Here is a 16,894-nt window from a genome sequence, read left to right on the forward strand (position 1 = left end):
TCTGTATCCTGCTCTAGCAAGTTAGTTGCACCTCTGACCTCAGCCAGTCTGTCAGAGAAGCACAGGTAACAATGTGCTTCTTGCGATTGCTTCTGAAGGAAAGTTGGGGGGGGGGGGGCGGGGGGGTACAGTCTTGTGAAACTGAACCCTTAACCCTTGGGATCGGATGCTATCTCCAGTTAGTTAAGTGTCAGAATTGAGTTAAATTGTAGAATAACCAGCTAGTGTCCAGAGGATCTGAGTGTGGCTTGATGTGCGGCAAACCCACACATCAGGTGTCAGACGTGAAGCAGTGTTGCAGTTGATGGTGTGAGCGTAGGAAGACTTTTTCCCTTACAAGAACAGTAGACACTTAACTATTCACAATGCTGAGCACTTCTAGACCATCTTAAATCAGTATTCTCAAAGAGTGGCCCCTCTAGGATTTTGCAGCTGATCCGACTCTTAGCCTGGGTCCGTAGGACACAGCAGGAGACAGGCTCACCTGGCCCTGCAGTCATCTCCACTGCTCAGGTCCTGACTTAAGAGTATTCATGCTTATTGTATTACAATGGTTTAACTCAGTCTTTAAACCCAACGTGTCTTCAGAAGGAGCAGCCCCACTCCAGGGGATGGAGACCGTCTGTGCACCCCCCAACTTCAGGAGTGACAGCCACCCCCCCCCCACCTCCCAACAGACCACCACGTCGGCCTCCAAAAGGTCTCTGCATCTGGCTTTTCTCGCTAAACCTATGAGTCTCAACGGGGGGCAGGTCTGTCCTGCAGGGGTCACTGGCAACATCTAGAGACACAACTGCGGGAGAAGGGCCTTGTGCGCCTGACGTCTAGAGGGTGGAGATCAGAGGAGCACCCCCCAAAGCACAGCTCCGCCTCCACCACGAAGACTTGCCCAGCCCCAAACAACAACGGCGCTGAGTCTGAGAAGCCCGCGGTCGGCCCCGTAATTCTGAAGAAAGAGAGACCCCCATCCACTTAGTTTTCGCCTTTGCAGAGGATGGGGTGCTGTGCGCCCAGAGAAAGCTCGGGGAGCCACCTCCCTGGATGGGGAGCAGCATGCCCCTGGGTGCGATGGAAGAGACAGGCCAAGGGTCGGGAGAGGCTCACAGGGTCGTCACCTTCGCCCAAAGCCCCCTTCCTTCCGAGGGCGATGCCTCCCGACAGGGTGCACCCCGAGGGGCGAGCGAGCTTCGGCGGGGACCGGGCGGGTGGGCTGGCAGCGCTGGGTGGGGGCGTGGCTACGGGGGGGGGGGACGAGGAGCCCGGAAGCGTGGGGGGACAGGGGGACACGGCTCCGCACACAGACAGAGGAGAGACAGAAGGTCCTCCCGGGACGCAGCCCGACGCCCCCGTGGAGGCGGCTCGCCAGGCGCGGTCTCGCCGGCGTCGGTCAGACACGCCGGGCTCCATGAAGCGAGTGGGAAGTGTGGGCAGCATGGCTCCGGGCGTGGGGACCCAGCTCCGCCGCGCCTCGAGGTCCCCGGTTCAAGGCCAGAAAATAATAATAATAATAATAAACCCAGGGCCGCAGGACGCGGCCGCAGACAGGCTCACCTGGCTCGGCAGCCGCCTCCGCCGCTCAGGTCCGGGCCACGGAACGCGACCGCCGCTTCTCGCGCCGCTCGCCCGCGCTTCCTGATTGGCCCAGGCCGGTGCTCCCAGAAGCCCTCGCGCGCTGCGCCGCCAAATGAACTTTATAGAGACCCGCGGAAGCGGACAAGGACAGGGCGGGGCCGGGGGCGGGGCCTTCCGCTGAGCTGTCACTCCCCGCTCACCCTGGGCCTCCGCCCTCGCCTCTCCCACGCGGTTACTGAAGGCTCAGCTTAGTCCAGGGAAAGCGATTCCACAATTGCTAATGCGGATTTCTTTTCTTTCTTTCTTTTTTTAAAAATATATTTGTATTGATTTCAGAGAGGAAGGGAGAGGGGAGAGAGAGATAGAAACATCAATGATGAAAGAGAATCATTGATCGACTGCCTTCTGCACGCCCCATACTGGGGATCCAGCTGGCAACCCGGGCATGTGCCCTTGACCGGAATCAAACCTGGGACCCTTCAGTCCACAGGCTGACGCTCTATCCACTGAGCCAAACCAGCCAGGGCTAATGCGGATTTCTTACCCTTTATTGAGCGCCCAGAGATGAACTTAAAAGTCTTCCTGAACTGTAATAACTATCCAGGGAAATGGACTAGACCGTCAACTTTCTGAATTGGGCCTGGAATGAAACCCATGTTCTCATTATTCAGCCGCAGTTAACTACCAGACGACATTGTGAAGATGGTAGGATTTCTTAAACATCTGGTTGTTCTATTTGTTATTAAACATACTGACTATTGAGGGGGGGGGAACACCCACCCTACACGTCTCTCCATTGCTGATGTTTAAAAACATCGACCAACTTTGTTTATGTCAAATGCGCAATTTGACACTGATGCTGAGTCTGCCAGAAGAAAAGTGAATGTGATTGACAAGGCCCCAGGGTTTCTCTCTCTTCCTTTTCAATGTTCCAGATGTTTAAAAAAAAAAAAATCGGAAGGCTCATCTGCGGATGAAAAGTGTACCGAAGGAACTTGAGGGGGTTGGGTGGGTGTGTAGAATATGTAGAAAGTTCTGTAGAAACTGCCTTCAGGAGCCCCATCCTCTTGATTGGTTCGCGTTAGCCTCCGTTTTCAATCACAGCCTTTCAGTGGAGCATCTGTTTTGAGGCCCATCTGCCAGGGGCTCTGTTGCGGTTGATTATTAAATGTATTTGCAGCTGGAGAATCAGGAGGGGTGGGGGGAAATACAAACCCAACCTTAAATGACAAAAGTGTCCCCAAGAGTGAAGGAAGAAATCAGAAACAGACTTTTCGTTATTCCCACTCTCAGAAATCAGAGGACATAACCCTTCTCTGAAAACACAGGGGAAAATGATCAGCAAACAAGTGTGGCCAGGAACAGTGGACACGGGTGGCTTTCGGGCTTTCCACCACTCACCCCCTCCCCTTTTGTGGTGACTGTACCCATGAACACCCCAGTGTACGTTGGGGGGGGGTTACCTCTTTCACACTGTGGATACTCTTGTGAGGAAAATAATCTACCATGAAGTGTTGTTCTAAGGATTAAATTAGTTAATACATGTTTAAGGTCTTAGAGCAGAATCCTGCATGTAGTAGGCACTCACTAGGTGTTAACTGTGTTTATTTCTGGAAAGCCTGTTGCCACAACACTCTAGAATTGAGTAGAGGCTTCTCTGACCCTCCAGGACAAAGCTGCCAGTCGCCCCCGCCCTAACCCCAGGCATCCCAGGGCATTGCAGTAGTCTGTAACTTTCACCAGACTGGGGTGTTCAGCTTTATGTCCACCAGGGGGCGCTCAGTCAGTGTTCGTTGAAAAGATACTGCTTGTCCCAAAGGCCAGAATGGAGGCTCCAGCCCCCAAATTATCAACTATGCTGGAAGGCAGAGCCTGAGGTTCTCAAATAGAATTGGCACCCCCAGCTTTGGGTTCAAACTGGCTTAACGGTGGTGTGGCATAGTGGAGCTGGGCCAGCTCCTATATATATCCCTGTCTTGGTGGTGTGTGGTTCTGTAATATTACTGGACACGGGAAGCATTTCCTGAAACTATAGTGTGTGCAAACCTTATCTTGCCTGGGTTTATCTCACCAGCCAGCAACATTTAGGGAAGACCCATTGCAATCTATTTTTTCAAAGAGGGGTCTTTGCTCCCAGTGCCTCTGTGGGTGCACTGCCAACTCCGGCGTCTTCTTCACTGAGCACCTACTTTGTGGGCACTGGGTACTATTCTGGGCACTGGGATTGCCCCCTAGGGACATGCCCAGTAAGTAGCAGAGACAGGGCTTGCCCCCAGGCCTTTGGATGCCACATCTGAAACTGACCCAGAACCCATCAATGATTCAATTCTCGTTTTTATTAAAGCCATCGCAGCAACCACAGTTCATTTCTCGGCACTTGTTCTCCAATGTGGTTGTTCTGAAACCCAGGGCAATTACTCTATAGCGGCCCTTCACTGCTCTCCTCTCTTCCTTGACTGAATGAATCGTAAGGTAACACGCAGAGGAAATGTATAGGTCAGATCTCATCTGAGCCTATGAAACCAAGATGTGAGATTATGATATTACTTCCTGGGCTAAGTAAAAGTGATTGAACATTTTTTTTTACCATAATTACAAAACATCCTTTATAGTAACTACATAATGGCTTATAAATGGTCTCCTTCAAATACTATCCTTTTTCCAAAGAGAGAGATCTTTAAATTGCACGTTTGCCTTGTCTTAGTTATTTCTTAGGTATATACCCTGCCATTGACTGACTGCAGTAAGCAAGAATTTTTTCATTTAAAAGCCCTCATGTAATGCACATTCTGTTAGGGGAGACAGGGGGTTAGATAACAGCTCAGGAAGGAAATAAACCTGGGAAGGGGGCTGGGGTAAGTTTCCAAAGGGGAGGGGACGGAGTGAAGACTTGGAGGTGAGGAAGGGAGCCACTGGTGGCATCCAAGGCGCAGGAAACAGAAGGTGCAAAGGGCCTGAGGCAGAACATTCCTCATGGCCCTGAGGGACAGGATCAGGCAAGCGTAGCTGGTGGGGGGGGAGTGATGTTGGATCTTATGAACCAATGTAAGGACTCTGGCTTTTACTCCAAGAGATATGATGAGCCACTGGAGGGTTTGAATCAGAGGAGTGACATGTTCTATCAGGGTACATCTGGGTGCTGTGTAGGGAATAGTCCAATGTCCTGGCTGCGCTCATTTGAATTCTCTCAAATCTTCTTGAACCATCATCATTATTGCTATTAGGTATTATATATATATTAATAGCAGGTACAGAACTTGGCTTCTGTCCAAAATGAGCTCTGAATAACTATCCTATCTGGAATCAGATGGACAGGAGGTAGCACAAGCCTGGAAACTGAGTCTTGGGGATATTCACCATCCTCAAGGTCAGCCAGACACCGAGGCACCACAGCAACAGCTCTGACACCCCATGACACTGAGATTCCCAGACCTCCTTGCTGTGAACAGTCTCAGGGGCGGGGGGGGCGGGGGGGGAAACAGCCTTAGGCCTATGGCATCAGTTTGTCTATTTCTAATGCCAGATAAATTTGGAAAACACTGTTTTAATACAATATACCCTCATTTTATGGCACCCTAAATGTGTGTAATTATCCCCAAGTCTATGCCAATTTTTCAAAAATATGTTCTCAAAATAAATTCAAATGCATTTTGATGATGAATCATAAACACAGTCCAAACAGGACCTGTAGTCATAGAAAAGACAGAAAAGGTGGGAGCGAAGTTGGTGCACTAAAAATTGAAACTAAGGCCCTAGGAAAATTGGCAGAACATTGTGCATACCAGCTCATGCTAACTCCAAACTACCTTCCCAGGGTCTCTCTGTATACCTCTCACGCTGTCCTAGCTGTGAGCTTAGAACTGCTTTCTAGCATCTGAGGAAGCAAGTCTGGCTGTCTTAACCTTTTGATGTGCAGGTTGATTGACAAGTGAAACCGAATGGGAAGCGGGGCAGGGGGGGGGGAGGGGGGGGGTGTGCTGTTTTCCGTACCTTGCAATAAATGAAATGACCACCAGGTGGCAGAAAACACCCAGTAAGGAAAGTCAATGTTTTTAAGGTTCCAGAGAATCTTTTTTTAAGAACCTGGATATTTTAGCCCTCCGGTGTGGCTCCCTGGTTAAGCGTGGACTCAGGAACCAGGCGATCACAGTTTGATTGCTTGTCAGGGCACATGCCGGGGTTGCGGGCTCGATCCCCAGTAGGGGGCGTACAAAAGGCAGCGGATCAATGTTTCTATTCCTCTCCTTTCTCCTCTCTCTAAAATAAAAATCAATAAAAACATATATCTTAAAAAATGACATTGATGCCCTGACCGGTTTGGCTCAGTGGATAGAGCGTTGGCCTGCGGACTCAAGGGTCCCAGGTTCGATTCCAGTCAAGGGCATGTACCTTAGTTGCGGGCACATCTCCCGTAGGGGATGTGCAGGAAGCACCTGATCGATGTTTTTCTCTCATCCATGTTTCTAACTCTCTATCTCTCTCCCTTCCTCTCTGTAAAAAATCAATAAAATATATATATTTTTTAAAATGACATTGAGTAACTTTTTTGCAATTATCAAATAGTAGAAAAGTATTTCCTCAACTTATGGGTGCTATTTATAATGTAATGGTTACACATTTCAGGTTTAATCTGCATTATCAACATTTAGTGCCTCACTTTCTTAAGTCTAGACAATCTACAAACAATATATCAAGCCCTGCTCTTCAGGGTCTGCCCATTTAGAGAGTGTAAGTACTGCCCAATCTGAAGCGACCAGTGTGAAGTCACTGACGCAGAGTTGGGAAGAGATACCCTATTACACAGCGTTTCCATCAGTCAGATAGGGTAGATGTAAACCATCTCAAAAACATGGATCAGGGATCAGTAAATAATAGCATATGGGCTACATTGGGCCCAAGGCTCCTCTGTGAATGGCCTAAGAGTGATTCTACAATTTGAAAGGGTTGTATAAATAAATAAATAAATAGCCCTGGCCAGTGTGGCTCAGTGGCTGAACACCATCCCATACACTAAGTGGTCACTGGTTCAATTCCAGGTCAGGGCAAATGCCTAGGTTGCAGGCTCCATCACCAGCAGGAGGTGTACAGGAGGCAGCTGATGGATGTGTCTCTCTCCCTCTCCCTCTCCCTCTCTCTCTTTAAAAAAAAAAAAAAAAGTAAGTAAAATAACTAAATAAACGACTATGCAACAGAGACCACATGTGGCTTTCGTCTTACTAATGAAAGCAAAACTATGAATCTTCGTTCATCATACTGGAACTTATTCGACACTTGCAAACCATAGACTGGTTACAGATACAACAGCTTAGCAACAATCAATGAATGCATTCTGTGAAAAATCAATAGACTATAGGACAGTGTCAACTACAACGAAGAGTAGTGCATATTTTGTTGTTGTTTCTAAATTGTGTTATTTTTTCCATGTGTCCTCTATATTATAATTTGTAGTAAGTGTATGTACTCGTGTGCATGAACGCACAATTCATTTGTATTGATCAGTGCTTGTCACAGGCCCAGCACAGTGGAGGTGCCCGAGAATGAATCAATGAACAGCCCCAACCCCACGGTTCCCTTGCCCCTGAACCCTCTATGGCTCCCCCTTGCCTGCGAAATGATCACACAGGCTGTCTTTCCCATCTCCAAGCCTTTCCTCATACTCCTCCCTCCTGCAGGATGGGGGTGGGCGCGAGGAAGGAGAGTCAGTGGAGCCCAGGGTCTTGTGCACATGCGCTCTTGAAGCAGTTTCCCTCTAGGAGAGCTGGCCTTTGGGCAGTTGACCTTGATTTTTCATCTGTACCAGGCCCCACACCCTGTGACCTGTAAGGCTCTGAGGCACCGCATCTGAGTGGCACAAACTTGGAAAAGTGAGTTTCCCAGGCCTGAGAGTAGCAAGCCCCAAGGGCAGGCAGGAAACACCTCATTACCCAAAGAAAACCTCACCCAGGGCGTGTCTCACAGGCCCAGGCAAGAAGCAACATGGCCCAGGACGGGAGGTGAAATCCAGGCGCTGTCCTGGTCTGCCGTCAGAGTCTCAGAGCCTCCGGGTGGTCCTTTTTTTTTTTTTTTTTATTAATATATTTTATTGATTTTTTACAGAGAGGAAGAGAGAGGAATAGAGAGTTAGAAAATCAATGAGAGAAAAACATCGATCAGCTGCCTCCTACACACCCCCTACTGGGGATGTGCCCTCAACCAAGGTACATGCCCTTGACCAGAATCGAACCTGGGAACTTTCAGTCCGCAGGCCGACGCTCTATCCACTGAGCCAAACCGGTTAAGGCTCAGGGTGGTCCTTGATGCCCTGGGGAAGCCCTGTGCCCCACTAACATTTTCTCCAGACTCCTTGGTTACCAGCAGTGGGACTGAGCTGAGGATCACTGTTGGGAGGGTAAAGGGGAGGGCTGGAGGTGGGGGTTGGGCGAGCATGGAAATGGGGCAGGAGCAAGGAAATGCCATAGGGTTGAGGTGTAGGATCCTCAGGCCTGGACTCATGGCCCAAAGAATTTGGTCAGAGCATGTGTCTGTGACCAATGTCCTTGGAACTCACTCTAGCCCACACTTGAATTCCAAAGGGGACTATCTGATTGGCTGAGGTTCCCTTTGCTAGCCCATCCACCACCAATGCTCTTATCAGTCTGGCCAACAAGTGACCATGTGAATGGATGAATGAAAGGATGGATGAATGAATGAATGAATGAATGGGGTTTTCTCCTGGGCTTCTGGGCAGACTGACTCCCACCCTCTTCCCCAGGCTTCCACACCTCTGCCTTAGCTGACTATCCCAGAGTCAGTGTGAATGGAGCTGTTCTCCCGGAGGCAGAAATGGTCCCTCTCACTCTCTGCCCCAGCTCAGCAGCTGCATCTAGAAATGATAAATAAATGCTCCCTGAACTCCATGGGGATTTGAAATAAGTCCTCCTCCAGTAAAGAGATTGGATCTTGTCTGTATGTTACCTTCCCTCTCTCTGTGTGCTGAGCACAGTGATTTACATACAGTAGGGGTCAAATAAGTGCTCCTGGCGTCAAATACAGAGCACTTAGGGATCGCCTCCTGATCCTCAGGCACCATGCCTGGCCGAGAGGGAAGTAGCATTTACTAAGTCCCTAGCATGTGCCAGAGCCTGTGCTAGACACACTTAACCTCACAACAGCCCTGGGGAGGAGGCACGGTTATTGTACCCATTTTCAAGATGAGGAATGTGAGGCCCACACAGGCCACAGAACTTGCCTAAGCAGTGGAGCTCTGCTTCCAGCCAGCTCTGGCTCCAGAGACGGCGCATTTAACTGCCTTCCAATGACTAGTAAACAAAGTATTAACTTCTGGAGTTAACAAGGCATTCTGATGCAGCCATACGAAACTAGAACAATATTATTGTAAATGAATCTCTCCAACAGTCATCCATAATGGTCGTGCCCCGCCCACCCTTGGGGAGACGGGGCTTGGGGACAGAGTGAAGATGTCACTTCACACGTGGCTGGGAAAATAAAAAGCAGCAAGTCGGGTGACTGTTTGTCAGGGCAGCGGAAACACCATGTCCCCTTCTCTGCAGAGGTTTGGCAGCTGCGTCCCCGAGGGCAGAGTTGCGAAAGAGCAAACTCCGGGCACGTTTGTGACCTTGGCACCCGGGCTTCCACAGGACCGTGCCATGTCCCAGTCCTGCTCGAGCCCCACGGGGTCGGTGCTCGGCTGGGACGCCAGCCCCGAGACACAGTAATACAAACAGGAACGGTAAGCATTGCAACGTGTTTTCTGGGGGTTTGATTGTTTCAGAGACCTATAAATGTCTAACACTGTGATAAGCTTGCAACTTCACCAATGCATTGTAATCCTTGTAAATGTGGAATCATGATAAGAATGTACTATTTATTGTATGTGGGCTGTACATTTGAATAAATAATAAATGAATAAAGTATTCTGTCAACATTTATTTGCTCTACAGCACAAGCCCCCAAGGAGGCGTGGGGCATCCCCTCAGCTAGGTCCGCTCTCTACGAAGCCTCTTGTCACTCGTCCTGCAGAGCAAGCCTGCCTGCCACAGACAGGAAGCGGGTCCCTCCAGGTTCCTCAGCCACCAGCGCCCAGGGCCACATGCGAGGGGTGATGGCTTCAGAGACCCCCTGGGGTAGAAACACTTCCTGGCAGAAGCCCCTTTCGTTTCACTAAATGACTCCCTGTGACCCTGTCTGTGGGCTGCAACCTTAGGTACTTGTTACATATACAGGTCCCTGCCCGGCCGGTGTGGCTCGGTGGGTGAGCATCAACCCATGAATCAGGAGGTCGCGGTTTGATTCCCGGTCAGAGCACATGCAGAGGTTGTGGGCTAGATCCCCAGTGGCAAAAGGGGGGGGTGGTGCAAGAGGCAGCAGATCCATGAGTCTCATTATTGATGTTTTTCTCTCTCTCTCTCCCTTCCTCTCTGAAATCAATAAAAATAGATTTTAAAAAAATACACGCACACACACACACCCCTGGCCCATCCTACATCTCAGAAACCAGGCTGGGGCTGGGAGGGGGTGCAAGGCGGTGGCTTGGCGCCCTTTTCACCCCGCCCAGTGATTCAGCCAAGGAACCAGGCTGGGAGTCATTCCGATGAATGAGGCACGTGGTCTCTGCTCCCCTCTCCAAAGTGAACTTGAGCTACACCCCTCACACACTGGCCCAGACATGCTGGCCTTCTCCCCCCGCCCCCCCTCACTCCCCACCTCCCAGTGCTCAGATCTCAGTGCCAAGGCCTCTCCACTCAGGCTCACCCCAGCACATCCTGGATTACCCATTCTGTCTCTCCTGTTCGGTGACTGTCTCTCCCCAGCAGTCTGTAAACTTCGCCTCACCTCCCCACCCACAGCCCATTGCCTGTGTAGACAGTAGGTGCAGCATAGGTGGCTACCAAATGAATACACACAGTGGCACAGATACACACACAAAAAGGGCAGGGACTGGTTAATTCTAGAAGGTGGTAGAGGAACCACTCACAACAGAGAGAGAGCTAAGGGCAGGCCAGACAGCAGCAAGCGATTCATCTGCCCCATTTCCCTCGCCCCCACTTCCTGTGCAGACTCCCCACCTCCCCCCAAGGCAGGTTCCCTTACAGCCCAGTGGAGAACCAAGTCCCGTATTCCCAGAACACCATCAGGAACCTGGAGCCAGAAGAGTTTCAAAACGTTTATTGTCACCCAAATATTTCATACAAAAAGGGACATAGCAACTGGGTCAGGGTTTATGAAAAAATATCCAAAAATGCAGGTTTGTAGACATTTCTCTATTTACATCCGAAGCGGGCTCTCCCCGCGTCACGCATCACGCATCATGCATCATGCACAGCAGCTGCACTTGTCGGAGGCTCCCTTGCAGACGCAGCCCTGGGCGCACTTGGCACAGCCCACGGGGCAGCAGGTGCAGCAGCCTGGGGGGAAAGGGCAGAGGGAGAAGTCAGCACACATTCCGGGCACCTCCCTGCCCAGCAGCAGGCCTGGTACAAGCTACCCCGCCGACCCCAAACGAGCCGGAGTTTCAGATGGCAGGTGGGAACCTTTGGAAAGGGTCCCACCCCTAGGAAAAGGCTGCCCTGCCATTCTGGGCCCAGACAGGTCAGAAAGCTTCAAGAGGCAGTGCCAGGGCCTGGGGGTACGGGGGTAGGAGGGGGGGAGGTAGAGGGGAAGGCAACGGAGTCCGCCCCCAGCCTCCGAGAACCATACAATGAAGTAAGGAAAGTCCTCAAGACGAGGGAGGGGGCAAACTCCGGCAGTGCCCAGGAGGCTCCAGAAAGCTTTGGGCTGACTCTAGGGAAAGGGCTGCACCAGCAGGTGGGAGAGACCAAGTTCATGTGCATAAAGGGTCAGGACCCTGGAGGGGTCAGAAGGCTCCATCGTCAGGACACAGGTTCTAGCTGGGGCTCCATCCCCGACACTGTTTGCTGACTCCCCTGGACCTTAGTGTCCTCTTCTAGAACGAGAGGATAGGCTCCATGGCTCTCTCAGCTCTGGTTCTGATCCAGTGGCTGGGGAAGTGGGGTCCCTGGGTGCCTGCTGAGCTCTGGGCTCCCTCCCCACTTAGTTCACCCCCCAAGTTCCCAGGAAGGGCCCTCACTCACTCTTCTTGCAGGAGGTGCATTTGCACTCTTTGCATTTGCAGGAGCCGGCGCAGGCGCAGGAGCCACCTGAAAGGAGGAGAAAGATGAGCAGTGAGATGCCTGATGCAGGAGACACAGCCGTCAATCAACCAGCCCTCCCTGCCCCTCCTCTGTGTCACGGGTACTGGGAGCTCCTTTGCCTCTGCGGGAAGTTAAAGTCAAGCTTCCCTCTCTTTTCGTCCCACGAAGGTAGGTCCCCTCCTGGTTTACACCAAAGGGAGGTCCCAGGCTCCACACACAGCCCACAGACTGGGACTGGGGCCCGGGTCCCCTATCCTCAACTGCCAACAGGCACTGTCCCCACCGCCCATCAAGTCCTGCACAGAACACCGGGTCCCAGTCCAGCAACCCCCCTGACCACTGGTGGACCTGGAAGACAGCAGCCTTGGGCCTCAGTACCCTCAGCTCTCAAACAGGCAAAGGGCGACTGGAAGTGCTCTCCGCAGCTTGGCTAGGAAGGACGCACTGCAGCCATAACCAGATACCCCTGCTCCACCCCAAGGGCCCCCGTCCAGTGCCTCGGAAAGGGGCAGCCAAGGCCCAGTGGCGGGGTGCTTACCAGTGGCGCAAGAGCAGTTAGGGTCCATTTCGATCAGCGGTGAGACTTGCGATCCAAAGCGAGAGAAGAGAAGGTACTGGTTCTTGTCCAAGGCGTGGTGGCGTGGAGCAGCCCGCGTGCTGCTTTTATAGCCCAGAAGAGGCGGCCCGGGCGCAGAGGCCCCGCCCCGGCCTTGCACCCCGCCCGCCCGTCGGCTCCGTGCCGCCCGCAGCGCCCTTCGCCTGGCTGTGCGCACCTTTCCGGGCCGTGCGCACCGCTTCCCTGGGGCCTGACCTCCGTGCGCACCGCGGGGGCTGCACACTGGGCCCCGATCACGTGGAGGAGCTGGGTGCCGGGCACACGGTGTCCCAGCTCCCGGGCCCTGCCCCTTTCTCCCCAGGGGGCAGCCGCCCCTGTTCCCGCTGTTCCGGGAACTCAGCCCCTGAGTCCTAGAAGTCTTCCCACCCCTCGCCCCCTCGTTTTGGTCTTCAGGTTCACCCTTTTCTGAGCCCGTGTGCAAACCCAGCCTTGTGCTCACTTCCCTCACTTAGCTGGTGGCCCGGAGTTGTGTGCAGAAACGTGGGGGATGTGACCTTCACCCTCACCCCCTGCCTCTCACCCCCCCTGTCCCGGCACAGATGCCCCTCCTTCCTTGCTTCCTGTTTACAGCCACGCAGGCGGGAGCATAGCGCGGCCCCTTCCCCCTTTCTTCCCTTCTCCCGACTAGAGCGGTGAGTGGGCATGTTGTCCTGATCTTCCTTTGACTGAACTTTCCAGGGTTCGCTCAGCCGAGCGGGTCCACCCCACTCCAGGATGGAGGTTCCACAGCATGGGATGCAATCCCTCCCCCCGCCCTCGCCCCCCCAGGAAGGGATCCTTTTTAGGCACTTGGCTGACCTGGAATAAATAACAAGCAAGAAACGATGTTATTTCCCTTTCGGTGTTCCTGGCGATTACATAAGGGTTAGTCTGTGCCAGCCTTGCTTCAGCACTCTCACTCTCTAAACCCTACCAACTCTAAAGGGAAATCCCAGGACTACACGCGGCTCAAGGAGTTTATAAACAGCCTGGTCCCGTGCTGGGAAGTGGTGCCCGGGATCTGACTCCAGTCACTTGCCAAAGGAAAGAGAAAGAACCTTCCCTTTGGCCCTGGCTGGTTTGGCTCAGTGGATAGAGCATCAGCCTGGGGACTAAGGGTCCCAGGTTTGATTCTGGTCAAGGGCATGTATGTACCTTGGTTGCAGGCACATCCCCAGTAGGGGGTGTGCAGGAGGCAGCTGATCCATGCTTCTCTCTCATTGATGTTTCTAATTCTCCATCCCTCTCCCTTCCTCTCTGTAAAAAATCAATAAAATACATATATATATATATATATATATATATATATATATTTTTTTTTTTTAAAGAACCTTCCCTTTGGCCCAGAGGTATGTCCCTCACCACCTTTCTGTGTCCAGCTGAATCCTGGGAGGGACCCAGTGATCCCTCCAGAAGGAACACACATTTCCGTGACCTTGAGACTCCGTTCTAGGTCTGGCAGTAAACCGATTCTCCTTCTCAGTCGTGGTGAGGAGTTTGCTTTTCATAGAAATACAGTCAAGGAAAGATGAACTTTAAAAATTCAGTAGGCAAATGGTGCAGGTGATGGCGGAAATGGTGAGCCCTTCCGTATCTGTCAGGGACACGGCCTGTCTTCTCCTGCTTTACATCCTAGGGCTGGTCCTTCTTGGTGGGAGAAAGGCTACCCTCCTGGGGCCACTGGTTTCGTGGTCACATGTTCGATAAGGACAGCGCAAGGCACCGCAGGCCTGGTGGGCTTGTCTGCAAGCAGAAAACTGTCCCCTATGCTGTGGATGATACATAAAAATCGGTTCTTGGAGAGAGAGATGGAAACATCAATGATGAGAGAGAATCATTGATTGGCTGCCTCCTGCCCCCACCTCCCAGGGTCAAAGCCCACCACCTGGGCATGTGCCCTTGATCAGAATCAAACCAGGGACCCTTCAGTCCACAGTCCACTCTATCTACTGAACCAAACCGGCCAGGGCAAACTTTTTCTTAATAATTCACTTTATGTGACCACAGTTGAGGTCCGTGAATGTGAGAAACTAAAAAGTGGTCCTCCCCCCAGTGCTTCAGAAGCAAGCAGCTCTCACAGCGTGTCCCCTGAGGCTCCGGCACTGACAGCAGCTGCTCCTCAGTGACATCACCTTCTTGCCTCAAGGCACTGATCTTTTTGGGAGATTAACTGTCCCATCTAGAACTCAACTCTGAAGATCTAGGCCAGTCTCCAACCCAGCCTGTGGGCACAGAATTCCTTACTCTTGTTGCACAGGAAAGAAACGAGAGTCAGAGCAAACTCAACCACTTTTCTTATCTTTTACATACTTCACAGCAAGAGAATGTGGCAAACGGGTCTGGGTGGACTGAAAAAAAAAAACGCGGGTTTGAACATGTTGCTCTGGTTACGTGGGGAGCGGGCTCTCCCCCGACTTCAGGCACAGCAGCTGCACTTGTCCAGCGCTCCCTTGCAGGTGCAGCCCTGGGCGCAATGGGCACAGCCCGCGGGGCAGCATGAGCAGCAGCCTGGGGACAGCAGGGGAAATGAGGAGCCAGCGATGACTACCAGCTACCTCCCTGCCCAACAGCAGGCCTAGCACAGCCCTCAGCTTCAAAGGACCATGAGGACAAAAGAGCATGCTCCATGGAGAAACAATTAGTAAGACCGCTAGGGCTTGGGTTTCACCAGGAGAAGGCTGGCCTGCCCATCTGAGTCCAGGACAGGGCAGGGCAGAAAGCCTGCAGAGGCAGTGACCGCTTCCCAGGGGCACAGGAAGACCCATTCTCCTGATCCCTCCTCTCCCAACCAGCTCAGGGCTCCCTCCTCGCACTCCCCAGCCCCCAGCTTCCCAGGGAAGGGCCCTCGCTCACTCTTCTTGCAGGAGGTGCATTTGCAGTCCTTGCATTTGCAGGAGCCAGCGCAGGCGCAGGAGCCACCTGCAAGGAGGAGTTAGACAGGCAGTGAGATGCCTGATGCAGGAGAGACTGCAGTCCCTCAACTCTGCTCCCCACACCCCTCCCCTGGGCAGGGGCCAGCCCCCGGAACTCCTGTCCCATGGGGAACAGATGGGGGCCTACCCCACCTTCTCTGCCCTTCTGCTAGAAAGGGCGGTGCACTCCCTTGTGCTTACCCCCCAGGGATGGTCCCCGGCTCCAGACCCAGTTCAGTTAGGCTGCGTCTGGGGGCCAGGACCTTATGTCCTCGGCCCAGAAGACACACTGTTCCCTGCCTCCAACCCGCAGGGACAACTTAGAGTCCTGGGCCAGCAGTGCCCCCCCCCCCCCAAAAAAAACCTGATGATGTGAAGCAGGACAACCTCTACCCTCAGGCCTCTCCAACAAGAACCACTGGGAGGATGCAAATGCTCCAACCGGATGAGGGCCCTTGGCCAGGGAGAAGGCACAGAAGCTGCTCTCTCTCTAAGGCGTCTGCTTCCTCTCAAGCTCAAAATACTCCCTTCTCTCCCTCAGGGTGAGTAAGAGGCCTCCTGAGGTCCAGAGCCCGGGTTCCTTACCAGCTGGGCAGGAGCAGTTGGGGTCCATTTCCAGCAGAGAGGAGGCAGTTGGTCCAAAGCAAGAGGAGAAGAGGCACTTGCGCTGATGCACCGCTTGGTGGCGCCCAGGAGCCCGCGCGCTCACTTTACGCCCAGAAGAGGCGGCCCGGGCGCAGAGGCTCCCTCAACCCCCGCTCCGGCTCTTGCACCCCGTCCCTTGCGCCCGCCCCGCGGAACCGCGCGGCTCCCAGCGTCCTTGTCTGGGCCGAGCGCACCTGGCTGGGTGGGGTGCACTGTTCCACCAGCCCCGCTGAGCTCCGTGCGCACCGCGCGGGCCCCACCTTTGGCCCCTGATCGTGTTGTATGGTCCTAGGAGGCGGGGCGCCGACTTCCATTGCCTTCCCTTGTACCCCCTCTCCCCCCCAGGCCCTGGCACTGGCCTCTTTAAGATTTCTGACCTGTCTGGGCCCAGGATGGCAGGGCAGCCTTTTCCTAGGGGTGGGACCCTTTCCAAAGATTCCCACCTGCCACCTGAAACTCCGGCTCGTTTGGGGTCGGTGGGGTAGCTTGTCCCAGGCCTGCTGCTGAGCAGAGAAGTGCCCGTAATGTGTGCTGACTTCTCCCTCTGCCCTTTCCCCCCAGGCTGCTGCCCCTGCTGCCCCGAGGGCTGTGCCAAGTGCGCCCAGGGCTGCGACTGCAAAGGAGCCTCGGACAAGTGCAGCTGCTGTGCCTGAAGTCGGGGGAGAGCCTGCTCCCCACGTAACCAGAGCAACATGTTCAAACTCACTTTTTTTTTTTTCTTCAGTCCACCCTGACCCGTTTGCCACATTCTCTTGCTGTGAAATATGTGAAAGATAAGAAAAGTGGTTGAGTTTGCTCTGACTCTGGTTTCTCTCCTGTGCAACAAGAGTAAGGAATTCTGTGCCCACAGGGCTGGGTTGGAGACTGGCCTAGATCTTCAGAGAGCTGAATTCTAGATGGAACAGTTAATCTCCCAAAAAGATCAGTGCCTTGAGGCAAGAAGGTGATGTCACTGAGGCGCGGCTGCTGTCAGTGCCGGAGCCTCAGGGGACACGCTGTGAGGGCCCCTTGCTTCTGAA

At 53.1% G+C, this 16,894-nt stretch overlaps 3 protein-coding genes across 3 annotated transcripts in view; all 3 read right to left on the reverse strand.

Moving 5' to 3' along the window:
- Positions 1 to 1,635, reverse strand: part of NUP93 (nucleoporin 93) — an 82,436-nt gene extending 80,801 nt beyond the window's left edge. The window contains exon 1 of the mRNA XM_070397908.1: positions 1,552 to 1,635. The gene's annotated coding sequence lies outside the window, so the exon portion shown is untranslated. The remainder of the gene's footprint in view (positions 1 to 1,551) is intronic.
- A 9,087-nt stretch (positions 1,636 to 10,722) lies between these two features.
- Positions 10,723 to 12,381, reverse strand: LOC138996976 (metallothionein-1E-like). Its single transcript, XM_070398302.1, has 3 exons — positions 12,262 to 12,381; positions 11,664 to 11,729; positions 10,723 to 10,976 (listed from the first exon to the last, which is right to left on the reverse strand). Exons 1-3 carry the CDS (start codon positions 12,287 to 12,289, stop codon positions 10,885 to 10,887), a joined length of 186 nt encoding a protein of 61 aa, XP_070254403.1. The 5' UTR covers positions 12,290 to 12,381; the 3' UTR covers positions 10,723 to 10,884.
- Positions 12,382 to 14,600: 2,219 nt separating this feature from the next.
- LOC138996794 (metallothionein-2B-like) lies at positions 14,601 to 15,912 on the reverse strand. The gene is made up of 3 exons (XM_070397961.1): positions 15,816 to 15,912; positions 15,172 to 15,237; positions 14,601 to 14,826 (listed from the first exon to the last, which is right to left on the reverse strand). The coding sequence occupies exons 1-3, from the start codon at positions 15,841 to 15,843 to the stop codon at positions 14,735 to 14,737; spliced, it is 186 nt and encodes a 61-aa protein (XP_070254062.1). The 5' UTR covers positions 15,844 to 15,912; the 3' UTR covers positions 14,601 to 14,734.
- Between the last annotated feature and the right edge of the window lie 982 nt (positions 15,913 to 16,894).

Source organism: Myotis yumanensis, unplaced genomic scaffold (assembly GCF_028538775.1).
Source record: "Myotis yumanensis isolate MYYU_CA2020_CCGP unplaced genomic scaffold, mMyoYum1.0.hap1 SCAF_18, whole genome shotgun sequence".
Lineage (NCBI taxonomy): Eukaryota > Metazoa > Chordata > Mammalia > Chiroptera > Vespertilionidae > Myotis > Myotis yumanensis.